Source organism: Tachysurus vachellii, chromosome 3 (assembly GCF_030014155.1).
Source record: "Tachysurus vachellii isolate PV-2020 chromosome 3, HZAU_Pvac_v1, whole genome shotgun sequence".
NCBI classification, from domain to species: Eukaryota; Metazoa; Chordata; class Actinopteri; order Siluriformes; family Bagridae; genus Tachysurus; species Tachysurus vachellii.
In genome coordinates this window covers 35,476,666-35,497,993 of record NC_083462.1, presented here as the reverse complement: position 1 = coordinate 35,497,993, position 21,328 = coordinate 35,476,666, and the positions used below count along the sequence as shown (strand labels likewise).

General features: G+C 42.2%; 3 protein-coding genes and 6 non-coding genes across 11 annotated transcripts in view; 8 read left to right on the top strand and 1 right to left on the bottom strand.

Moving 5' to 3' along the window:
* Positions 1–21,328, top strand: part of LOC132843539 (NACHT, LRR and PYD domains-containing protein 3-like) — a 924,649-nt gene that overhangs the window by 127,840 nt on the left and 775,481 nt on the right. The window lies entirely within an intron of this gene.
* On the top strand, positions 1,184–19,570 carry LOC132842395 (uncharacterized). Of its 2 annotated transcripts, XM_060865081.1 has the most exons (4): positions 1,188–2,011; positions 2,175–2,243; positions 2,367–2,438; positions 19,378–19,570. In XM_060865081.1, exons 1-4 carry the CDS (start codon positions 1,327–1,329, stop codon positions 19,425–19,427), a joined length of 876 nt encoding a protein of 291 aa, XP_060721064.1. In that variant the 5' UTR covers positions 1,188–1,326; the 3' UTR covers positions 19,428–19,570. The 2 variants fall into 2 exon arrangements, with proteins under 2 accessions (XP_060721065.1, XP_060721064.1); XM_060865082.1 differs by lacking the exons at positions 2,175–2,243; positions 19,378–19,570 and having other exon boundaries at positions 1,184–2,063; positions 2,367–2,441.
* On the top strand, positions 3,854–3,927 carry trnai-aau (transfer RNA isoleucine (anticodon AAU)). The gene has a single exon. It is a non-coding gene; the product is annotated as a tRNA-Ile (tRNA).
* On the top strand, positions 6,901–6,974 carry trnai-aau (transfer RNA isoleucine (anticodon AAU)). Its single transcript has one exon. It is a non-coding gene; the product is annotated as a tRNA-Ile (tRNA).
* Positions 9,618–9,691, top strand: trnai-aau (transfer RNA isoleucine (anticodon AAU)). Its single transcript has one exon. It is a non-coding gene; the product is annotated as a tRNA-Ile (tRNA).
* trnai-aau (transfer RNA isoleucine (anticodon AAU)) lies at positions 11,491–11,564 on the top strand. Its single transcript has one exon. It is a non-coding gene; the product is annotated as a tRNA-Ile (tRNA).
* trnai-aau (transfer RNA isoleucine (anticodon AAU)) lies at positions 13,200–13,273 on the top strand. Its single transcript has one exon. It is a non-coding gene; the product is annotated as a tRNA-Ile (tRNA).
* Positions 15,500–15,571, bottom strand: trnad-guc (transfer RNA aspartic acid (anticodon GUC)). Its single transcript has one exon. It is a non-coding gene; the product is annotated as a tRNA-Asp (tRNA).
* On the top strand, positions 18,269–19,348 carry LOC132842103 (uncharacterized). The gene is made up of 3 exons (XM_060864775.1): positions 18,269–18,953; positions 19,117–19,183; positions 19,309–19,348. Exons 1-3 carry the CDS (start codon positions 18,269–18,271, stop codon positions 19,346–19,348), a joined length of 792 nt encoding a protein of 263 aa, XP_060720758.1.

The window sequence follows — 21,328 nt, the reverse complement described above, 5'->3', positions numbered from 1 at the left end:
GGACCCGAAACACTGGCAGGCAAGTTGAGAGCAGTGCCCCTTTTGTCCGAGACGTCATGGCCTTCTTAGAGTTGGAACTGGGCAGAAAACAGCCTCCCCGTCGGGGAATCGAACCCCGGTCTTCCGCGCGGAGGCCGTGAATTGTTTAGCTAAAACTCCCTAAACCGTTTCCCATTCATTTTCTATGGTAGTGCTAAACCACTACGGCTGCGATATATTTTCGGCCGCTGACGCTTTTGTGGCGCTGTTTAACCCATCTGCGCATGCGCCGTGAAATAAAAAAATTCCCTAAACCGTTTCCCATTCATTTTCAATGGTAGTCCTAAACCACTACGGCTGCGGTATATTTTCGGCCGCTGACCCTCTTGTGGCGCTGTTTCCGCGCATGCGCCGTGAGATAAAGCGCGCTGCTCGACTCCCGTTCGTTTCATTCAACAGTATCGGCTCGTCGATCACAGGTAAGTTACCTTAAAATGACTCGTTTGTGTTTTACAGTTAATGCTAAGCTCCTATTAGCTTCTCTGCGAACAGTTTTTTTTTCTTGTGATTGTTCTTGGACACATCGTCTGTGGTTTATTCAGTAGTCATTTTAAGTTAATATTAATTATAAATCCATATTCCAGGGTAATTACATACTAAACGATGAATTATCGTGTCTATTCTTTTTTTCTGGGGTTTTTTGTAGTGTCTATATGTTTTACATGTATTACACTAATTTTAAATGAGTTTATTTTTGTCCTGTTGAGGATAATTACATACTAAACGATGAATGAACGTGTCCATTATGTCTATATGTTTACTTTATGTCTATATGAACGTGTCTATATGTTTACATGTGTTACACTAATTTTATATGACTTTATTTGTGTCCTGTTGGAGTGTTTGTTTAATGATTGTGTGATTTATTAGTTAAATTATTAATGAGCATGACTTTATTTCTGATTTTATGTATTTAATGACTTACAGAACAGTTGTTTTAAAAACTTTCAAGCACATTGAATGCTTTTAGTGTTAGTTATACTCTATATGTTAATGAGTGTGTGAAACTCTTTGTCTGTGATGGCTCCTATGTCCCATTGCCTTTTTCCATACATCAGTCAAAGTCACTCCTAGGTGTTAAACCACTAGGTGTGAAAGACCTGTCTGGGAACAGTTGTTAAGTGTTGCCTGATAATTAAATCATATGGTTGTTAAGTTTTGGGCCAGGGTGGGTAGGGATTATAAACAAACAGTGTATAATGTTTTATAGAGATTATTGTAAGGTTTTGTTTTAAACAGACATGCTAACATCTAACATTTACTACTCTTTCTGTATTACAGGTCACCATGCTCAAAAAATCTGTGTTTTGCCCAGGGTGCATTAAGGTCGTGTTCCGTAAGGGACCACTCGGATATCTCCTTCAGGACCCGACTGAGGAGGCCAGGGTGATCAAAGATAACCCAGCTCTTCAGGACAAGTCGGCACCAAAGAAGGAGGAGCTCGTCAGGCAAGATGCTCTTGCTGTGGTCCGTCAGAGAGGAGGCGACGCCTCTGACAAAAGAGAAGTTCTTGGCGAATACATCCTGCAGTTTGGAAAGTACAAGGGGAAATCTTTCCGGTGGCTTCTTGAAAATGACATGGGTTACACCATCTACCTAATAAAGAACCTTCAGCAGGAAGAGGCCATGGGAGTATTTACATCAGAAGGACCCAGCAAGAGCAGTCTGTTATCCTTTTATAATTATGCCTGCAGTTTTAACGAAATTCAGTCCCTGTTCAGTTATGTGTCCAAAAATCCAGGTGCACCAGCAGCCTCGTCGGAGGGTGACCAGCTGGTTGGTTTTGGTGCTCATGCGAAGAGTACGTGGCAGGAGATTTGGAACAACAGGGCTGATGGTTACGCATCCTTTATATTGGGGGAAACTTGTGTCCCGGGGACACGGATGTACAAGCTGCAGCAATACCTGCGTAATCAGATGCAGTCTGCCCGTCCGCCCGTGGTTGCCTCAAGTGCAGCTTCTAAGCCAACGGGTCAGTTGTTTATTTTTTGCTTCTGTGAAGGAATTGTTTGCCGTTGTGTCCAGTAGTATGAATAACATCATAGCTTGTTTTACATGCACACTATACTTTAATTAATACAGAGGTATAATTTAAGAAATCCGAGTACACTGAAAATGTTGTCTTTCACCAACAGAAATGGATGATGACGACGAGTTAGAGAGTGCGATGCTGAACATCTCCCCCTCCAAACTACAGTTGCGGTGTAAGTATTTCTTTCTGTACTGATTGCATGTAATGAATTGATTGTGTTCCAAATGGATTTTCATTTTGTCAAACGTCTTAAAAATATGCTGTATATGTTAATGTGTTGTGTGCTTATCACTAGCTTCACGACCACTGTCATCAACATCATCATCCTCAGCTGCTGAACTGAGACGGTCTGCGGGACCAGGAAAAGGTTTCCTCAGCAATCAGGCTCAGCACTGGAGCACAGTTCTGTTGAATTGTGATATGAAATGCTCTCCAAGTCTGAATAAAAAGCCTTTCTTATTTTGTCACTGTTTTGGCCATGTTCTGGCCTTGTTCCACTAACAAATGTCTGTGCCGTTGGAATGGATGGAATGAGATGGAAAGACAGAGATGGGTGGCAGAAAGGAGAAAATAAAAATAAGTGTTGTAAATTTTCTTAAAAACTAAACTTTTACTTTAAAAAGTAAACCTTTGTAAATATATTTTCTCTTTATTTAAATGTGTATTAATTTAATTAGTCTTTAATGTTGCATTAATATGTAAATATGTTACGTGTGTTTTTCTTACGTGTGTTATTTCTATTGTGTTTTACTCCTTTAAAGTATTTAGAATGCCAAATAAACATAATGTTTTACACTTATTTCTTTGATGTAGTGTGTCTCACTTTACAGAATTCGTTATATATTATTCAGAAATGTGTTGAATATATGTATTTGTGTTTATAGTTCACAAATTAGTGTGCAGAATATTTTTTTAAAGTTGCACTGAGTGGGATTCAAACCGATGTCTAGACAAACATTTTAATTCATAAAAATTGACCGTGACGTACATTTAGCATCTGGGAGAGCAGCAAAAATGCTTCAATTTAATTGGCTGGCACTCTGTTCCAAGTATACACTTCTTGCCTCCGCGTGACAGGCGGAGATACTGTCCACTATACTAACGAGGACCACCTGCCTTACAGTGGAAGGCTGCCAGCAACTGGGACTAGATTGCGCCTGCCCCAGTGCAAGTTAAATGCCGAAAATAGGGTGCCAGGTTCAGAGATCAAATCAAACTGTGTAGCATCTTTCTCTCTGATTGAGTCTTGGGGCTTGGCAGTGCTGCTTCTGTCAAACCTGTTCCATTATATCAACTACAGTAGGATCAATTTGCTGCTTTTGTCAGAGAAGTCTTGGCTTTGTTACAGTTGGAACTACAAAGCAACCTCCCCATCAACTCTTTGGAAGGTTTTCTTGGGAGGCATCTGTTGATTGATTTAGATTGTTTGCTTATTGTTTTGGCAGAAGTGGTCTTTTTGCCAGGGTGGTTCTAAAATTAGTGGTTCTCCAAGGCACAAGGCTGGTTCTCTAAGGTACATGTGTTGACTTACCTGCTTGTAACTCTTTGGAAGGTTTTCTTCGGAGGCATTTGTTGATTGATTTAGATTGCTTGCTTGTTGTTTCGGCAGAAGTGGTCGGCCAATGTCTGAAGTAATTCAGCGTGCATTGTGAGTTTTTGACTGCCATGTTTAAAATCCAGAGTAGGTATTATTCCATTCATCGATAAGTATGAAATACCAAAGCTTAAATCGAGCCATTTAGGCTACCTTCTACCTCGCAGCGTTCTAGCTAAGCGTGACTTGGCCGGTTAGCTCAGCTGGTTAGAGTGTGGTGCTAATAACGCCAAGGTTGCGGGTTCGAGCCCCGTTCGAGCCCCGTACGGGCCATTTTCCAAGAGTTCTGCAGTGACATGACTGTGGCACTTCTCAACCTGATGCTGTTCATATGTCATGTATTGCAGTATAAATATTATTAATATCAAGTGGTAAAAACAGTAGGCGGGTTCTCCAAGGCACACGGAGAGAGAGGAGCATCACTTTGGAGAATGCGGGCATCTGTTGATTGATTTAGATTGTTTGCTTATTGTTTTGGCAGAAGTGGTCTTTTTGCCGTTTCCGTGGGATTCTGCGGCCGGCATGACTGTGAGGTGGGTGCCTTTAGCCGTTTGGATATAACCGAACGACCTACGTGTTGACTTACCTGCTTGTAACTCTTTGGAAGGTTTTCTTTAGATTGCTTGCTTGTTGTTTCGGCAGAAGTGGTCTTTTTGCCAGGGTGGTTCTATGATAAACCCCAAATGGAAAAATATGAAGAGGCGATCTTCCTGGCTCCTGTCCTTTCGAGATAAAGAGCAGCTGCTTATAGGCTGGTGACAACTCTTTGCTTTGTCCAGGTGGTGTTATTGTAACTTTTCTGTGTAAAACATTGAATGGATTATATTTAAACCATCTGTCTAATAAAACTACCTAGACTGTTTTTTGCACAGGGTTCATGGCTTGTTTCTCCCACTTCCGAGTTAAGTCTTGTGAAGCTATGGCTCTTTGATTGCTCAGTTTAATTGTCTACATGTTGGATTGGAGAAGACTTTCAGACCCATTGTGAGTTTTTGACTGCCATGTTTCAAATCCAGAGTAGATATTATTCCATTCATCGTTAAGCGAACAATACCAAATCTTAAATCCAGCCATTTAGGCTAGCTTCTCTCTTCTACCTCTCGCATGCTCTACCATTTGAGCTAATTCCCCATTCGATAAAACGTAAGGCCACACACCGTTTCCGTGGGATTCTGCGGCCGGCATGACTGTGAGGTGGGTGCCTTTAGCCGTTTGGATATAACCGATCGACCTACGTGTTGACTTACCTGCTTGTAACTCTTTGGAAGGTTTTCTTGGGAGGCATCTGTTGATTGATTTACATTGTTTGCTTATTGTTTTGGCAGAAGTGGTCTTTTTGTCAGGGTGGTTCTAAAATGAGTGGTTCTCCAAGGCACAAGGCTGGTTCTCCAAGGTACATGTGTTCACTTACCTGCTTGTAACTCTTTGGAAGGTTTTCTTCGGAGGCATTTGTTGATTGATTTAGATTGCTTGCTTGTTGTTTCGGCAGAAGTGGTCTTTTTGCCAGGGTGGTTCTATGATAAACCCCAAATGGAAAAATATGAAGAGGCGATCTTCATGGCTCCTGTCCTTTCGAGATAAAGAGCAGCTGCTTATAGGCTGGTGACAACTGTTTGCTTTGTCCAGGTGGTGTTATTGTAACTTTTCTGTGTAAAACATTGAATGGATTATATTTAAACCATCTGTCTAATAAAACTACCTAGACTGTTTTTTGCACAGGGTTCATGGCTTGTTTCTCCCACTTCCGAGTTAAGTCTTGTGAAGCTATGGCTCTTTGATTGCTCAGTTTAATTGTCTACATGTTGGATTGGAGAAGACTTTCAGACCCATTGTGAGTTTTTGACTGCCATGTTTCAAATCCAGAGTAGATATTATTCCATTCATCGTTAAGCGAACAATACCAAATCTTAAATCCAGCCATTTAGGCTAGCTTCTCTCTTCTACCTCTCGCATGCTCTACCATTTGAGCTAATTCCCCATTCGATAAAACGTAAGGCCACACACCGTTTCCGTGGGATTCTGCGGCCGGCATGACTGTGAGGTGGGTGCCTTTAGCCGTTTGGATATAACCGATCGACCTACGTGTTGACTTACCTGCTTGTAACTCTTTGGAAGGTTTTCTTGGGAGGCATCTGTTGATTGATTTACATTGTTTGCTTATTGTTTTGGCAGAAGTGGTCTTTTTGTCAGGGTGGTTCTAAAATGAGTGGTTCTCCAAGGCACAAGGCTGGTTCTCCAAGGTACATGTGTTCACTTACCTGCTTGTAACTCTTTGGAAGGTTTTCTTCGGAGGCATTTGTTGATTGATTTAGATTGCTTGCTTGTTGTTTCGGCAGAAGTGGTCTTTTTGCCAGGGTGGTTCTATGATAAACCCCAAATGGAAAAATATGAAGAGGCGATCTTCATGGCTCCTGTCCTTTCGAGATAAAGAGCAGCTGCTTATAGGCTGGTGACAACTGTTTGCTTTGTCCAGGTGGTGTTATTGTAACTTTTCTGTGTAAAACATTGAATGGATTATATTTAAACCATCTGTCTAATAAAACTACCTAGACTGTTTTTTGCACAGGGTTCATGGCTTGTTTCTCCCACTTCCGAGTTAAGTCTTGTGAAGCTATGGCTCTTTGATTGCTCAGTTTAATTGTCTACATGTTGGATTGGAGAAGACTTTCAGACCCATTGTGAGTTTTTGACTGCCATGTTTCAAATCCAGAGTAGATATTATTCCATTCATCGTTAAGTGAACGATACCAAATCTTAAATCCAGCCATTTAGGCTAGCTTCAAACTCACAGGGTTCCAGCTAAGGGCTCAACTGGTTAGTGCATGGACTTTCAGACCTGATGATAACAAATGTTTGCTTTCACCAGGGGATGTTATTGTTTCTCTTTCTACATGGGCATTGTAGCTTGTTTCTCCCACTTCCGAAATATGTATTGTGAAGCTCTTTGATTGCTCAGTCTAATTGTCTACAAGTCGGATTGGAGAAGACTTTTAGACCCGATGGTGGAAATGTGACCACTCTTTGTAACAATTTGAATCATTGTCCTTCAAACCTTCTTTTGCTCTCTTGGGGTCAATGTCTGAAGTAATTCAGCGTGCATTGTGAGTTGTTGACTGCCATGTTTAAAATCCAGAGTAGGTATTATTCCATTCATCGATAAGTATGAAATACCAAAGCTTAAATCGAGCCATTTAGGCTACCTTCTACCTCGCAGCGTTCTAGCTAAGCGTGACTTGGCCGGTTAGCTCAGCTGGTTAGAGCGTGGTGCTAATAACGCCAAGGTCGCGGGTTCGAGCCCCGTACGGGCCATTTTCCAAGAGTTCTGCAGTGACATGACTGTGGCACTTCTCAACCTGATGCTGCTCATATGTCATGTATTGCGGTATAAATATTATTAATATCAAGTGGTAAAAACAGTAGGCAGGTTCTCCAAGGCACACGGAGAGAGCGGAGCGTCACTTTGGAGAATGCGGGCATCGATCCCGCTACCTCTCGCATGCTCTACCATTTGAGCTAATTCCCCATTCGATAAAACGTAAGGCCACACACCGTTTCCGTGGGATTCTGCGGCCGGCATGACTGTGAGGTGGGTGCCTTCAGCCGTTTGGATATAACCGATCGACCTACGTGTTGACTTACCTGCTTGTAACTCTTTGGAAGGTTTTCTTCTGAGGCATCTGTTGATTGATTTAGATTGTTTGCTTATTGTTTTGGCAGAAGTGGTCTTTTTGTCAGGGTGGTTCTAAAATGAGTGGTTCTCCAAGGCACAAGGCTGGTTCTCCAAGGTACATGTGTTCACTTACCTGCTTGTAACTCTTTGGAAGGTTTTCTTGGGAGGCATCTGTTGATTGATTTAGATTGTTTGCTTATTGTTTTGGCAGAAGTGGTCTTTTTGCCGTTTCCGTGGGATTCTGCGGCCGGCATGACTGTGAGGTGGGTGCCTTTAGCCGTTTGTTTATAACCGATCGACCTACGTGTTGACTTACCTGCTTGTAACTCTTTGGAAGGTTTTCTTTAGATTGCTTGCTTGTTGTTTCGGCAGAAGTGGTCATTTTGCCAGGGTGGTTCTATGATAAACCCCAAATGGAAAAATATCAAGAGGCGATCTTCATGGCTCCTGTCCTTTCGAGATAAAGAGCAGCTGCTTATAGGCTGGTGACAACTGTTTGCTTTGTCCAGGTGGTGTTATTGTAACTTTTCTGTGTAAAACATTGAATGGATTATATTTAAACCATCTGTCTAATAAAACTACCTAGACTGTTTTTTGCACAGGGTTCATGGCTTGTTTCTCCCACTTCCGAGTTAAGTCTTGTGAAGCTATGGCTCTTTGATTGCTCAGTTTAATTGTCTACATGTTGGATTGGAGAAGACTTTCAGACCCATTGTGAGTTTTTGACTGCCATGTTTCAAATCCAGAGTAGATATTATTCCATTCATCGTTAAGCGAACGATACCAAATCTTAAATCCAGCCATTTAGGCTAGCTTCTCTCTTCTACCTCTCGCATGCTCTACCATTTGAGCTAATTCCCCATTCGATAAAACGTAAGGCCACACACCGTTTCCGTGGGATTCTGCGGCCGGCATGACTGTGAGGTGGGTGCCTTTAGCCGTTTGGATATAACCAATCGACCTACGTGTTGACTTACCTGCTTGTAACTCTTTGGAAGGTTTTCTTCTGAGGCATCTGTTGATTGATTTAGATTGTTTGCTTATTGTTTTGGCAGAAGTGGTCTTTTTGTCAGGGTGGTTCTAAAATGAGTGGTTCTCCAAGGCACAAGGCTGGTTCTCCAAGGTACATGTGTTCACTTACCTGCTTGTAACTCTTTGGAAGGTTTTCTTGGGAGGCATCTGTTGATTGATTTAGATTGTTTGCTTATTGTTTTGGCAGAAGTGGTCTTTTTGCCAGGGTGGTTCTAAAATTAGTGGTTCTCCAAGGCACAAGGCTGGTTCTCTAAGGTACATGTGTTGACTTACCTGCTTGTAACTCTTTGGAAGGTTTTCTTCGGAGGCATTTGTTGATTGATTTAGATTGCTTGCTTGTTGTTTCGGCAGAAGTGGTCTTTTTGCCAGGGTGGTTCTATGATAAACCCCAAATGGAAAAATATGAAGAGGCGATCTTCATGGCTCCTGTCCTTTCGAGATAAAGAGCAGCTGCTTATAGGCTGGTGACAACTGTTTGCTTTGTCCAGGTGGTGTTATTGTAACTTTTCTGTGTAAAACATTGAATGGATTATATTTAAACCATCTGTCTAATAAAACTACCTAGACTGTTTTTTGCACAGGGTTCATGGCTTGTTTCTCCCACTTCCGAGTTAAGTCTTGTGAAGCTATGGCTCTTTGATTGCTCAGTTTAATTGTCTACATGTTGGATTGGAGAAGACTTTCAGACCCATTGTGAGTTTTTGACTGCCATGTTTCAAATCCAGAGTAGATATTATTCCATTCATCGTTAAGTGAACGATACCAAATCTTAAATCCAGCCATTTAGGCTAGCTTCAAACTCACAGGGTTCCAGCTAAGGGCTCAACTGGTTAGTGCATGGACTTTCAGACCTGATGATAACAAATGTTTGCTTTCACCAGGGGATGTTATTGTTTCTCTTTCTACATGGGCATTGTAGCTTGTTTCTCCCACTTCCGAAATATGTATTGTGAAGCTCTTTGATTGCTCAGTCTAATTGTCTACAAGTCGGATTGGAGAAGACTTTTAGACCCGATGGTGGAAATGTGACCACTCTTTGTAACAATTTGAATCATTGTCCTTCAAACCTTCTTTTGCTCTCTTGGGGTCAATGTCTGAAGTAATTCAGCGTGCATTGTGAGTTGTTGACTGCCATGTTTAAAATCCAGAGTAGGTATTATTCCATTCATCGATAAGTATGAAATACCAAAGCTTAAATCGAGCCATTTAGGCTACCTTCTACCTCGCAGCGTTCTAGCTAAGCGTGACTTGGCCGGTTAGCTCAGCTGGTTAGAGCGTGGTGCTAATAACGCCAAGGTCGCGGGTTCGAGCCCCGTACGGGCCATTTTCCAAGAGTTCTGCAGTGACATGACTGTGGCACTTCTCAACCTGATGCTGCTCATATGTCATGTATTGCGGTATAAATATTATTAATATCAAGTGGTAAAAACAGTAGGCAGGTTCTCCAAGGCACACGGAGAGAGCGGAGCGTCACTTTGGAGAATGCGGGCATCGATCCCGCTACCTCTCGCATGCTCTACCATTTGAGCTAATTCCCCATTCGATAAAACGTAAGGCCACACACCGTTTCCGTGGGATTCTGCGGCCGGCATGACTGTGAGGTGGGTGCCTTCAGCCGTTTGGATATAACCGATCGACCTACGTGTTGACTTACCTGCTTGTAACTCTTTGGAAGGTTTTCTTCTGAGGCATCTGTTGATTGATTTAGATTGTTTGCTTATTGTTTTGGCAGAAGTGGTCTTTTTGTCAGGGTGGTTCTAAAATGAGTGGTTCTCCAAGGCACAAGGCTGGTTCTCCAAGGTACATGTGTTCACTTACCTGCTTGTAACTCTTTGGAAGGTTTTCTTCTGAGGCATCTGTTGATTGATTTAGATTGTTTGCTTATTGTTTTGGCAGAAGTGGTCTTTTTGCCAGGGTGGTTCTAAAATGAGTGGTTCTCCAAGGCACAAGGCTGGTTCTCCAAGGTACATGTGTTCACTTACCTGCTTGTAACTCTTTGGAAGGTTTTCTTGGGAGGCATCTGTTGATTGATTTAGATTGTTTGCTTATTGTTTTGGCAGAAGTGGTCTTTTTGCCAGGGTGGTTCTAAAATTAGTGGTTCTCCAAGGCACAAGGCTGGTTCTCTAAGGTACATGTGTTGACTTACCTGCTTGTAACTCTTTGGAAGGTTTTCTTCGGAGGCATTTGTTGATTGATTTAGATTGCTTGCTTGTTGTTTCGGCAGAAGTGGTCTTTTTGCCAGGGTGGTTCTATGATAAACCCCAAATGGAAAAATATGAAGAGGCGATCTTCATGGCTCCTGTCCTTTCGAGATAAAGAGCAGCTGCTTATAGGCTGGTGACAACTGTTTGCTTTGTCCAGGTGGTGTTATTGTAACTTTTCTGTGTAAAACATTGAATGGATTATATTTAAACCATCTGTCTAATAAAACTACCTAGACTGTTTTTTGCACAGGGTTCATGGCTTGTTTCTCCCACTTCCGAGTTAAGTCTTGTGAAGCTATGGCTCTTTGATTGCTCAGTTTAATTGTCTACATGTTGGATTGGAGAAGACTTTCAGACCCATTGTGAGTTTTTGACTGCCATGTTTCAAATCCAGAGTAGATATTATTCCATTCATCGTTAAGCGAACGATACCAAATCTTAAATCCAGCCATTTAGGCTAGCTTCAAACTCACAGGGTTCCAGCTAAGGGCTCAACTGGTTAGTGCATGGACTTTCAGACCTGATGATAACAAATGTTTGCTTTCACCAGGGGATGTTATTGTTTCTCTTTCTACATGGGCATTGTAGCTTGTTTCTCCCACTTCCGAAATATGTATTGTGAAGCTCTTTGATTGCTCAGTCTAATTGTCTACAAGTCGGATTGGAGAAGACTTTTAGACCCGATGGTGGAAATGTGACCACTCTTTGTAACAATTTGAATCATTGTCCTTCAAACCTTCTTTTGCTCTCTTGGGGTCAATGTCTGAAGTAATTCAGCGTGCATTGTGAGTTGTTGACTGCCATGTTTAAAATCCAGAGTAGGTATTATTCCATTCATCGATAAGTATGAAATACCAAAGCTTAAATCGAGACATTTAGGCTACCTTCTACCTCGCAGCGTTCTAGCTAAGCGTGACTTGGCCGGTTAGCTCAGCTGGTTAGAGCGTGGTGCTAATAACGCCAAGGTCGCGGGTTCGAGCCCCGTACGGGCCATTTTCCAAGAGTTCTCCAGTGACATGACTGTGGCACTTCTCAACCTGATGCTGCTCATATGTCATGTATTGCGGTATAAATATTATTAATATCAAGTGGTAAAAACAGTAGGCGGGTTCTCCAAGGCACACGGAGAGAGAGGAGCGTCACTTTGGAGAATGCGGGCATCGATCTCGCTACCTCTCGCATGCTCTACCATTTGAGCTAATTCCCCATTCGATAAAACGTAAGGCCACACACCGTTTCCGTGGGATTCTGCGGCCGGCATGACTGTGAGGTGGGTGCCTTTAGCCGTTTGGATATAACCGATCGACCTACGTGTTGACTTACCTGCTTGTAACTCTTTGGAAGGTTTTCTTCTGAGGCATCTGTTGATTGATTTAGATTGTTTGCTTATTGTTTTGGCAGAAGTGGTCTTTTTGTCAGGGTGGTTCTAAAATGAGTGGTTCTCCAAGGCACAAGGCTGGTTCTCCAAGGTACATGTGTTCACTTACCTGCTTGTAACTCTTTGGAAGGTTTTCTTGGGAGGCATCTGTTGATTGATTTAGATTGTTTGCTTATTGTTTTGGCAGAAGTGGTCTTTTTGCCAGGGTGGTTCTAAAATTAGTGGTTCTCCAAGGCACAAGGCTGGTTCTCTAAGGTACATGTGTTGACTTACCTGCTTGTAACTCTTTGGAAGGTTTTCTTCGGAGGCATTTGTTGATTGATTTAGATTGCTTGCTTGTTGTTTCGGCAGAAGTGGTCTTTTTGCCAGGGTGGTTCTATGATAAACCCCAAATGGAAAAATATGAAGAGGCGATCTTCATGGCTCCTGTCCTTTCGAGATAAAGAGCAGCTGCTTATAGGCTGGTGACAACTGTTTGCTTTGTCCAGGTGGTGTTATTGTAACTTTTCTGTTTAAAACATTGAATGGATTATATTTAAACCATCTGTGTAATAAAACTACCTAGACTGTTTTTTGCACAGGGTTCATGGCTTGTTTCTCCCACTTCCGAGTTAAGTCTTGTGAAGCTATGGCTCTTTGATTGCTCAGTTTAATTGTCTACATGTTGGATTGGAGAAGACTTTCAGACCCATTGTGAGTTTTTGACTGCCATGTTTCAAATCCAGAGTAGATATTATTCCATTCATCGTTAAGCGAACGATACCAAATCTTAAATCCAGCCATTTAGGCTAGCTTCAAACTCACAGGGTTCCAGCTAAGGGCTCAACTGGTTAGTGCATGGACTTTCAGACCTGATGATAACAAATGTTTGCTTTCACCAGGGGATGTTATTGTTTCTCTTTCTACATGGGCATTGTAGCTTGTTTCTCCCACTTCCGAAATATGTATTGTGAAGCTCTTTGATTGCTCAGTCTAATTGTCTACAAGTCGGATTGGAGAAGACTTTTAGACCCGATGGTGGAAATGTGACCACTCTTTGTAACAATTTGAATCATTGTCCTTCAAACCTTCTTTTGCTCTCTTGGGGTCAATGTCTGAAGTAATTCAGCGTGCATTGTGAGTTTTTGACTGCCATGTTTAAAATCCAGAGTAGGTATTACTCCATTCATCGATAAGTATGAAATACCAAAGCTTAAATCGAGCCATTTAGGCTACCTTCTACCTCGCAGCATTCTAGCTAAGCGTGACTTGGCCGGTTAGCTCAGCTGGTTAGAGCGTGGTGCTAATAACGCCAAGGTCGCGGGTTCGAGCCCCGTACGGGCCATTTTCCAAGAGTTCTGCAGTGACATGACTGTGGCACTTCTCAACCTGATGCTGCTCATATGTCATGTATTGCGGTATAAATATTATTAATATCAAGTGGTAAAAACAGTAGGCGGGTTCTCCAAGGCACACGGAGAGAGAGGAGCGTCACTTTGGAGAATGCGGGCATCGATCCCGCTACCTCTCGCATGCTAAGCGAGCTCTCTACCATTTGAGCTAATTCCCCATTCGATAAAACGAAAGGCCACACACCGTTTCCGTGGGATTCTGCGGCCGGCATGACTGTGAGGTGGGTGCCTTTAGCCGTTTGGATATAACCGATCGACCTACGTGTTGACTTACCTGCTTGTAACTCTTTGGAAGGTTTTCTTCTGAGGCATCTGTTGATTGATTTAGATTGTTTGCTTATTGTTTTGGAAGAAGTGGTCTTTTTGTCAGGGTGGTTCTAAAATGAGTGGTTCTCCAAGGCACAAGGCTGGTTCTCCAAGGTACATGTGTTCACTTACCTGCTTGTAACTCTTTGGAAGGTTTTCTTGGGAGGCATCTGTTGATTGATTTAGATTGTTTGCTTATTGTTTTGGCAGAAGTGGTCTTTTTGCCAGGGTGGTTCTAAAATTAGTGGTTCTCCAAGGCACAAGGCTGGTTCTCTAAGGTACATGTGTTGACTTACCTGCTTGTAACTCTTTGGAAGGTTTTCTTCTGAGGCATCTGTTGATTGATTTAGATTGTTTGCTTATTGTTTTGGCAGAAGTGGTCTTTTTGCCAGGGTGGTTCTAAAATGAGTGGTTCTCCAAGGCACAAGGCTGGTTCTCCAAGGTACATGTGTTCACTTACCTGCTTGTAACTCTTTGGAAGGTTTTCTTGGGAGGCATCTGTTGATTGATTTAGATTGTTTGCTTATTGTTTTGGCAGAAGTGGTCTTTTTGCCAGGGTGGTTCTAAAATTAGTGGTTCTCCAAGGCACAAGGCTGGTTCTCTAAGGTACATGTGTTGACTTACCTGCTTGTAACTATTTGGAAGGTTTTCTTCGGAGGCATTTGTTGATTGATTTAGATTGCTTGCTTGTTGTTTCGGCAGAAGTGGTCTTTTTGCCAGAGTGGTTCTATGATAAACCCCAAATGGAAAAATATGAAGAGGCGATCTTCATAGCTCCTGTCCTTTCGAGATAAAGAGCAGCTGCTTATAGGCTGGTGACAACTGTTTGCTTTGTCCAGGTGGTGTTATTGTAACTTTTCTGTGTAAAACATTGAATGGATTATATTTAAACCATCTGTCTAATGAAACTACCTAGACTGTTTTTTGCACAGGGTTCATGGCTTGTTTCTCCCACTTCCGAGTTAAGTCTTGTGAAGCTGTGGCTCTTTGATTGCTCAGTTTAATTGTCTACATGTTGGATTGGAGAAGACTTTCAGACCCATTGTGAGTTTTTGACTGCCATGTTTCAAATCTAGAGTAGATATTATTCCATTCATCGTTAAGCGAACGATACCAAATCTCAAAATCCAGCCATTTAGGCTAGCTTCAACCTCACAGGGTTCCAGCTAAGGGCTCAACTGGTTAGTGCATGGACTTTCAGACCTGATGATAACAAATGTTTGCTTTCACCAGGGGATGTTATTGTTTCTTGTTCCATTATATCAACTACAGTAGGATCAATTTGCTGCTTTTGTCAGAGAAGTCTTGGCTTTGTTACAGTTGGAACTACAAAGCAACCTCCCCATCAAGTGCAAGATAAATGCCGAAAATAGGGTGCCAGTTTAAGGGATCGAATCAAACTCTGTGGCTTCTTGCTCTCTGAGTCTTGGGGCTTGGCAGTGCTGCTTTTGTCAAACCTGTTCCCTTCTATTAACTAGGATCAATTTGCTGCTTTTGTCAGAGAAGTCTTGGCTTTGTTACAGTTGGAACTACAAAGCAACCTCCCCATCGAGTGCAAGTTAAATGCCTAAAATAGGGTGCCAGTTTAAGGGATCAAATCAAACTCTGTGGCTTCTTGCTCTCTGATTGAGTCTTGGTGCATGGCAGTGCTGCTTCTGTCAAACCTGTTCCGTTATACTAATTAGGATTAATTTGCTGCTTTTTATCAGAGAAGTCTTGGCTTTCTTACAGTTGGAACTATAAAGCAACCTCCCCATCGAGGACCCGAAACACTGGCAGGCAAGTTGAGAGCAGTGCCCCTTTTGTCCGAGACGTCGTGGCCTTCTTAGAGTTGGAACTGGGCAGAAAACAGCCTCCCCGTCGGGGAATCGAACCCCGGTCTTCCGCGTGACAGGCGGAGATACTGTCCACTATACTAACGAGGACCACCTGCCTTACAGTGGAAGGCTGCCGGCAACTGGGACTAGACTGCGCCTGCCCCAGTGCAAGTTAAATGCCGAAAATAGGGTGCCAGGTTCAGAGATCAAATCAAACTGTGTAGCATCTTTCTCTCTGATTGAGTCTTGGGGCTTGGCAGTGCTGCTTCTGTCAAACCTGTTCCATTATATCAACTACAGTAGGATCAATTTGCTGCTTTTGTCAGAGAAGTCTTGGCTTTGTTACAGTTGGAACTACAAAGCAACCTCCCCATCAAGTGCAAGATAAATGCCGAAAATAGGGTGCCAGTTTAAGGGATCGAATCAAACTCTGTGGCTTCTTGCTCTCTGAGTCTTGGGGCTTGGCAGTGCTGCTTTTGTCAAACCTGTTCCATTATACCAACTACAGTAGGATCAATTTGCTGCTTTTGTCAGAGAAGTCTTGGCTTTGTTACAGTTGGAACTACAAAGCAACCTCCCCATCAAGTGCAAGATAAATGCCGAAAATAGGGTGCCAGTTTAAGGGATCGAATCAAACTCTGTGGCTTCTTGCTCTCTGAGTCTTGGGGCTTGGCAGTGCTGCTTTTGTCAAACCTGTTCCCTTCTATTAACTAGGATCAATTTGCTGCTTTTGTCAGAGAAGTCTTGGCTTTGTTACAGTTGGAACTACAAAGCAACCTCCCCATCGAGTGCAAGTTAAATGCCTAAAATAGGGTGCCAGTTTAAGGGATCAAATCAAACTCTGTGGCTTCTTGCTCTCTGAGTCTTGGGGCTTGGCAGTGCTGCTTTTGTCAAACCTGTTTCATTATATCAACTACAGTAGGATCAATTTGCTGCTTTTGTCAGAGAAGTCTTGGCTTTGTTACAGTTGGAACTACAAAGCAACCTCCCCATCAAGTGCAAGATAAATGCCGAAAATAGGGTGCCAGTTTAAGGGATCGAATCAAACTCTGTGGCTTCTTGCTCTCTGAGTCTTGGGGCTTGGCAGTGCTGCTTTTCAAAACTGTGTAGCATCTTTCTCTCTGATTGAGTCTTGGGGCTTGGCAGTGCTGCTTTTGTCAAACCTGTTCCCTTCTATTAACTAGGATCAATTTGCTGCTTTTGTCAGAGAAGTCTTGGCTTTGTTACAGTTGGAACTACAAAGCAACCTCCCCATCGAGTGCAAGTTAAATGCCTAAAATAGGGTGCCAGTTTAAGGGATCAAATCAAACTCTGTGGCTTCTTGCTCTCTGATTGAGTCTTGGTGCATGGCAGTGCTGCTTCTGTCAAACCTGTTCCGTTATACTAATTAGGATTAATTTGCTGCTTTTTATCAGAGAAGTCTTGGCTTTCTTACAGTTGGAACTATAAAGCAACCTCCCCATCGAGGACCCGAAACACTGGCAGGCAAGTTGAGAGCAGTGCCCCTTTTGTCCGAGACGTCGTGGCCTTCTTAGAGTTGGAACTGGGCAGAAAACAGCCTCCCTGTCGGGGAATCGAACCCCGGTCTTCCGCGCGGAGGCCGTGAATTGTTTGGCTAAAACTCCTTAAACTGTTTCCCATTCATTTTCTATGGTAGTGCTAAACCACTACGGCTGCCGTATATTTTTGGCCGCTGACGCTTTTGTGGCGCTGTTTAACCCATCTGCGCGTGCGCCGTGAAATAAAAAAATTCCCTAAAAGGTTTCCCATTCATTTTCAATGGTAGTCCTAAAACATTACGGCTGCGGTATATTTTCGGCCGCTGACCATCTTGTGGCGCTGTTTCCGCGCATGCGCCGTGAGATAAAGCGCGCTGCTCGACTCCCTTTCGTTTCATTCAACAGTATCGGCTCATCGATCACAGGTAAGTTACCTTAAAATGACTCGTTTGTGTTTTACAGTTAATGCTAAGCTCCTATTAGCTTCTCTGCGAACAGTTTTTTTCTTGCGATTGTTCTTGGACACATCGTCTGTGGTTTATTCAGTAGTCATTTTAAGTTAATATTAATTATAAATCCATATTAATTCTGAAATCAGAGTTTTCCAGGGTAATTACATACTAAACGATGAATGAACGTGTCTATTCTTTTTTCTGGGATTTTTTGTAGTGTCTATATGTTTACATGTATTACACTTTAAAATGAGTTTATTTTTTTTCCTGTTGAGGATAATTACATACTAAACGATGAATGAACGTGTCCATTATGTCTATATGTTTACTTTATGTCTATATGAACGTGTCTATATGTTTACATGTGTTACACTAATTTTACATGACTTTATTTGTGTCCTGTTGGAGTGTTTAATTGATGATTGTGTGATATATTAGTAAAATTATTAATGAGCATGACTTTATTTCTGATTTTATGTATTTAATGACTTACAGAACAGTTGTTTTAAAAACTTTCAAGCACATTGAATGCTTTTAGTGTTAGTTATACTCTATATGTTAACGAGTGTGTGAAACGCTTTGTCTGTGATGGCTCCTATGTCCCATTGCCTTTTTCCATACATCAGTCAAAGTCACTCCTAGGTGTTAAACCACTAGGTGTGAAAGACTTGTCTGGGAACAGTTGTTAAATGTTGCCTGATAATTAAATCATATGATTGTTAAGTTTGGGCCAGGGTGGGTAGGTATTTTAAACAAACAGTGTATAATGTTTTATTGAGATGATTGTAAGGTTTTGTTTTAAACAGACATGCTAACATCTAACATTTACTACTCTTTCTGTATTACAGGTCACCATGCACAAAAAATCTATGTTTTTCCCAGGGTGCATTAAGGTCGTGTTCCGTAAGGGACCACTCGGATATCTCCTTCAGGACCCGACTGAGGAGGCCGGGGTGATCAAAGATAACCCAGCTCTTCAGGACAAGTCGGCACCAAAGAAGGAGGAGCTCGTCAGGCAAGATGCTCTTGCTGTGGTCCGTCAGAGAGGAGGCGACGCCTCTGACAAAAGAGAAGTTCTTGGCGAATACATCCTGCAGTTTGGAAAGTACAAGGGGAAATCTTTCCGGTGGCTTCTTGAAAATGACATGGGTTACACCATCTACCTAATAAAGAACCTTCAGCAGGAAGAGGCCATGGGGGTATTTACATCAGAAGGACCCAGCAAGAGCAGTCTGTTATCCTTTTATAATTATGCCTGCAGTTTTAACGAAATTCAGTCCCTGTTCAGTTATGTGTCCAAAAATCCAGGTGCACCAGCAGCCTCGTCGGAGGGTGACCAGCTGGTTGGTTTTGGTGCTCATGCGAAGAGTACGTGGCAGGAGATTTGGAACAACAGGGCTGATGGTTACGCATCCTTTATATTGGGGGCAACTTGTGTCCCGGGGACACGGATGTACAAGCTGCAGCAATACCTGCGTAATCAGATGCAGTCTGCCCGTCCGCCCGTGGTTGCCTCAAGTGCAGCTTCTAAGCCAACGGGTCAGTTGTTTATTTTTTGCTTCTGTGAAGGAATTGTTTTCCATCGTGTCCACTAGTATGAATAACATCATAGCTTGTTTTACATGCACACTATACTTTAATTAATACAGAGGTATAATTTAAGAAATCCGAGTACACTGAAAATGTTGTCTTTCACCAACAGAAATGGATGATGACGACGAGTTAGAGAGTGCGATGCTGAACATCTCCCCCTCCAAGCTACAGTTGCGGTGTAAGTATTTCTTTCTGTACTGACTGCATGTAATGAATTGATTGTGTTCCAAATGGATTTTCATTTTGTCAAACGTCTTAAAAATATGCTGTATATGTTAATGTGTTGTGTGCTTATCACTAGCTCCACGACCACTGTCATCAACATCATCATCCTCAGCTGACCTGGGACGGTCTGCAGGACCAGGAAAAGGTTTTTACACATCAGGCTCAGCACTGGAGCACAGTTCTGTTGAATTGTGATATGAAATGCTCTCCAAGTCTGAATAAAAAGCCTTTCTTATTTTGTCACTGTTTTGGCCATGTTCTGGCCTTGTTCCACTAACAAATGTCTGTGCCGTTGGCAATATACTAACTGTTCAAGGGGCTATGAATTGATTCCCCGACCACCATGAATTGATATCAACCACAGTCAGGGTAAGTATTCTTTTTTTTACTGTTGAGTTTTAAATATTTTTGTCTACTAACTCACGATGATGCATGTGCATGTAAGTTACCTTTTCACAGTTTGAAATGATTAACATTCCTTTGGTAGGCATAATGTTTACTGTTTATTAGTACCATAAAGATAAGCGGGTGAAATAAGTGTGGGGTATTTTGAACCTTTTATATTATTACACACAAATGTCTGACAAGATTTTGCATTTTGCAGTGCCTTCTGCTGCCCTCTCCATAACGCCTCCTGACACCAAGCAACTGCCACCAGTCAATGGTAAATCATAAATGCGTAATTACATTATAATTCTGCTTATATATTTGGACTTTTCTAATCTTATGTTGTACTTTGATTTTGTATCTTTTCCTTCTTTTGGCACCAGCCTTGACAGCTCAGAAAACGCCCGTGGCCCTTCCCAAACAGCTGATGTTTCTTGTCCCGGAACAATCAGCTTCCACACAATCTATGAGACCGGTTTCAACTGCAGGTGTGTTTAGTGTCAGATTTGTTAGCAAATTGTCATGTTCACCTACCTTTACTGTTTAGCATTTAAAATCATATTTATAATCTCTCACTTCTTATACAAATAATTGCTCATAGAGGAATAATGCTCTGTTTTAGCAGACATCAGCACCACAGACAGCTCTCCAGTCTGCAGGACACCTATAATTGAGGAATGTGGCAAAGATGGTAAGGTTGTATTTCAGATGACTCGACATATTGAAAACATTATGTTGTACTGAATTTTGTCTAATTTTAGAATGGATTGTTTATCCATCTTTTTATTTTTTAGAAAATCTCTCAGCTTCAGATAACACTTCATATAGTGTTCTACATACAGCTGAGGCATCACATGGTAAGACTGGATTTATGCACTTATCTGAGTCATTAATGTAGTTGTTTTCTTTCTTTATTGTCCCACTTTTGAATGTATTTTTAATTACTATTTGTCTTTCCAGACTCATTAACCTCTGCCCTTGGCTCTTCAGTGTGCAGCCCTCCTCCTCTGCAACAGACATCTACAAGTAAGAAAGATTACTTTGTGTCTTTGTTATGGGGAAAGAGTGACTGCCATAGTCAAGGTCTGTAGCTATAATTGGAAAATCATCCTTTTATCTTTTTTACAGCCGTTTCTAGAGGCCCTCCTCCACAACCTCTTGACTACGATTATGATGTCCGTGAGTGGAAGTGTTCGCATCAGCAGAAGATCTGGATGAAGACAGAGCTGGAATCCTTGAGTCTATGGCCAGGCTCACCCCCTGTGAGCAACCCCATGAAGACAGTGTCTCTGTGGCGTTTGCCTCCTCAGCCAGAACTGATCGACACCGTCTCTGATCTACCATCCCCCAAATATTTCCAACTTCATCCATTTTTCATTTGGAAGCCTGAAAATGACACCTTGATGGGTAGACTAAGGAATATCTATGCTCTGCCATGCATTGACGGGTGTAGGCAGACAAAGGTTACGTCTGCTGGATTTGGTAGGGCTCGTGTGATTGTGGGCATCACAGGTCAGTACTACCTGTTCTCATCACGATTGTGTTGCAAAGTCTGCAAAAAACGATGGTATGCAGACAACCCACAGTGGCTGGAAAAGCTCCCCAAAAGGTTTACTAATTTACTGCCTGCGGTTCTTACTTATAAGAAAGCCATCTGTAAGTCTCTGTTGGATGAGCTACGGCGTACAGGTAAATCGCCCACGGACATG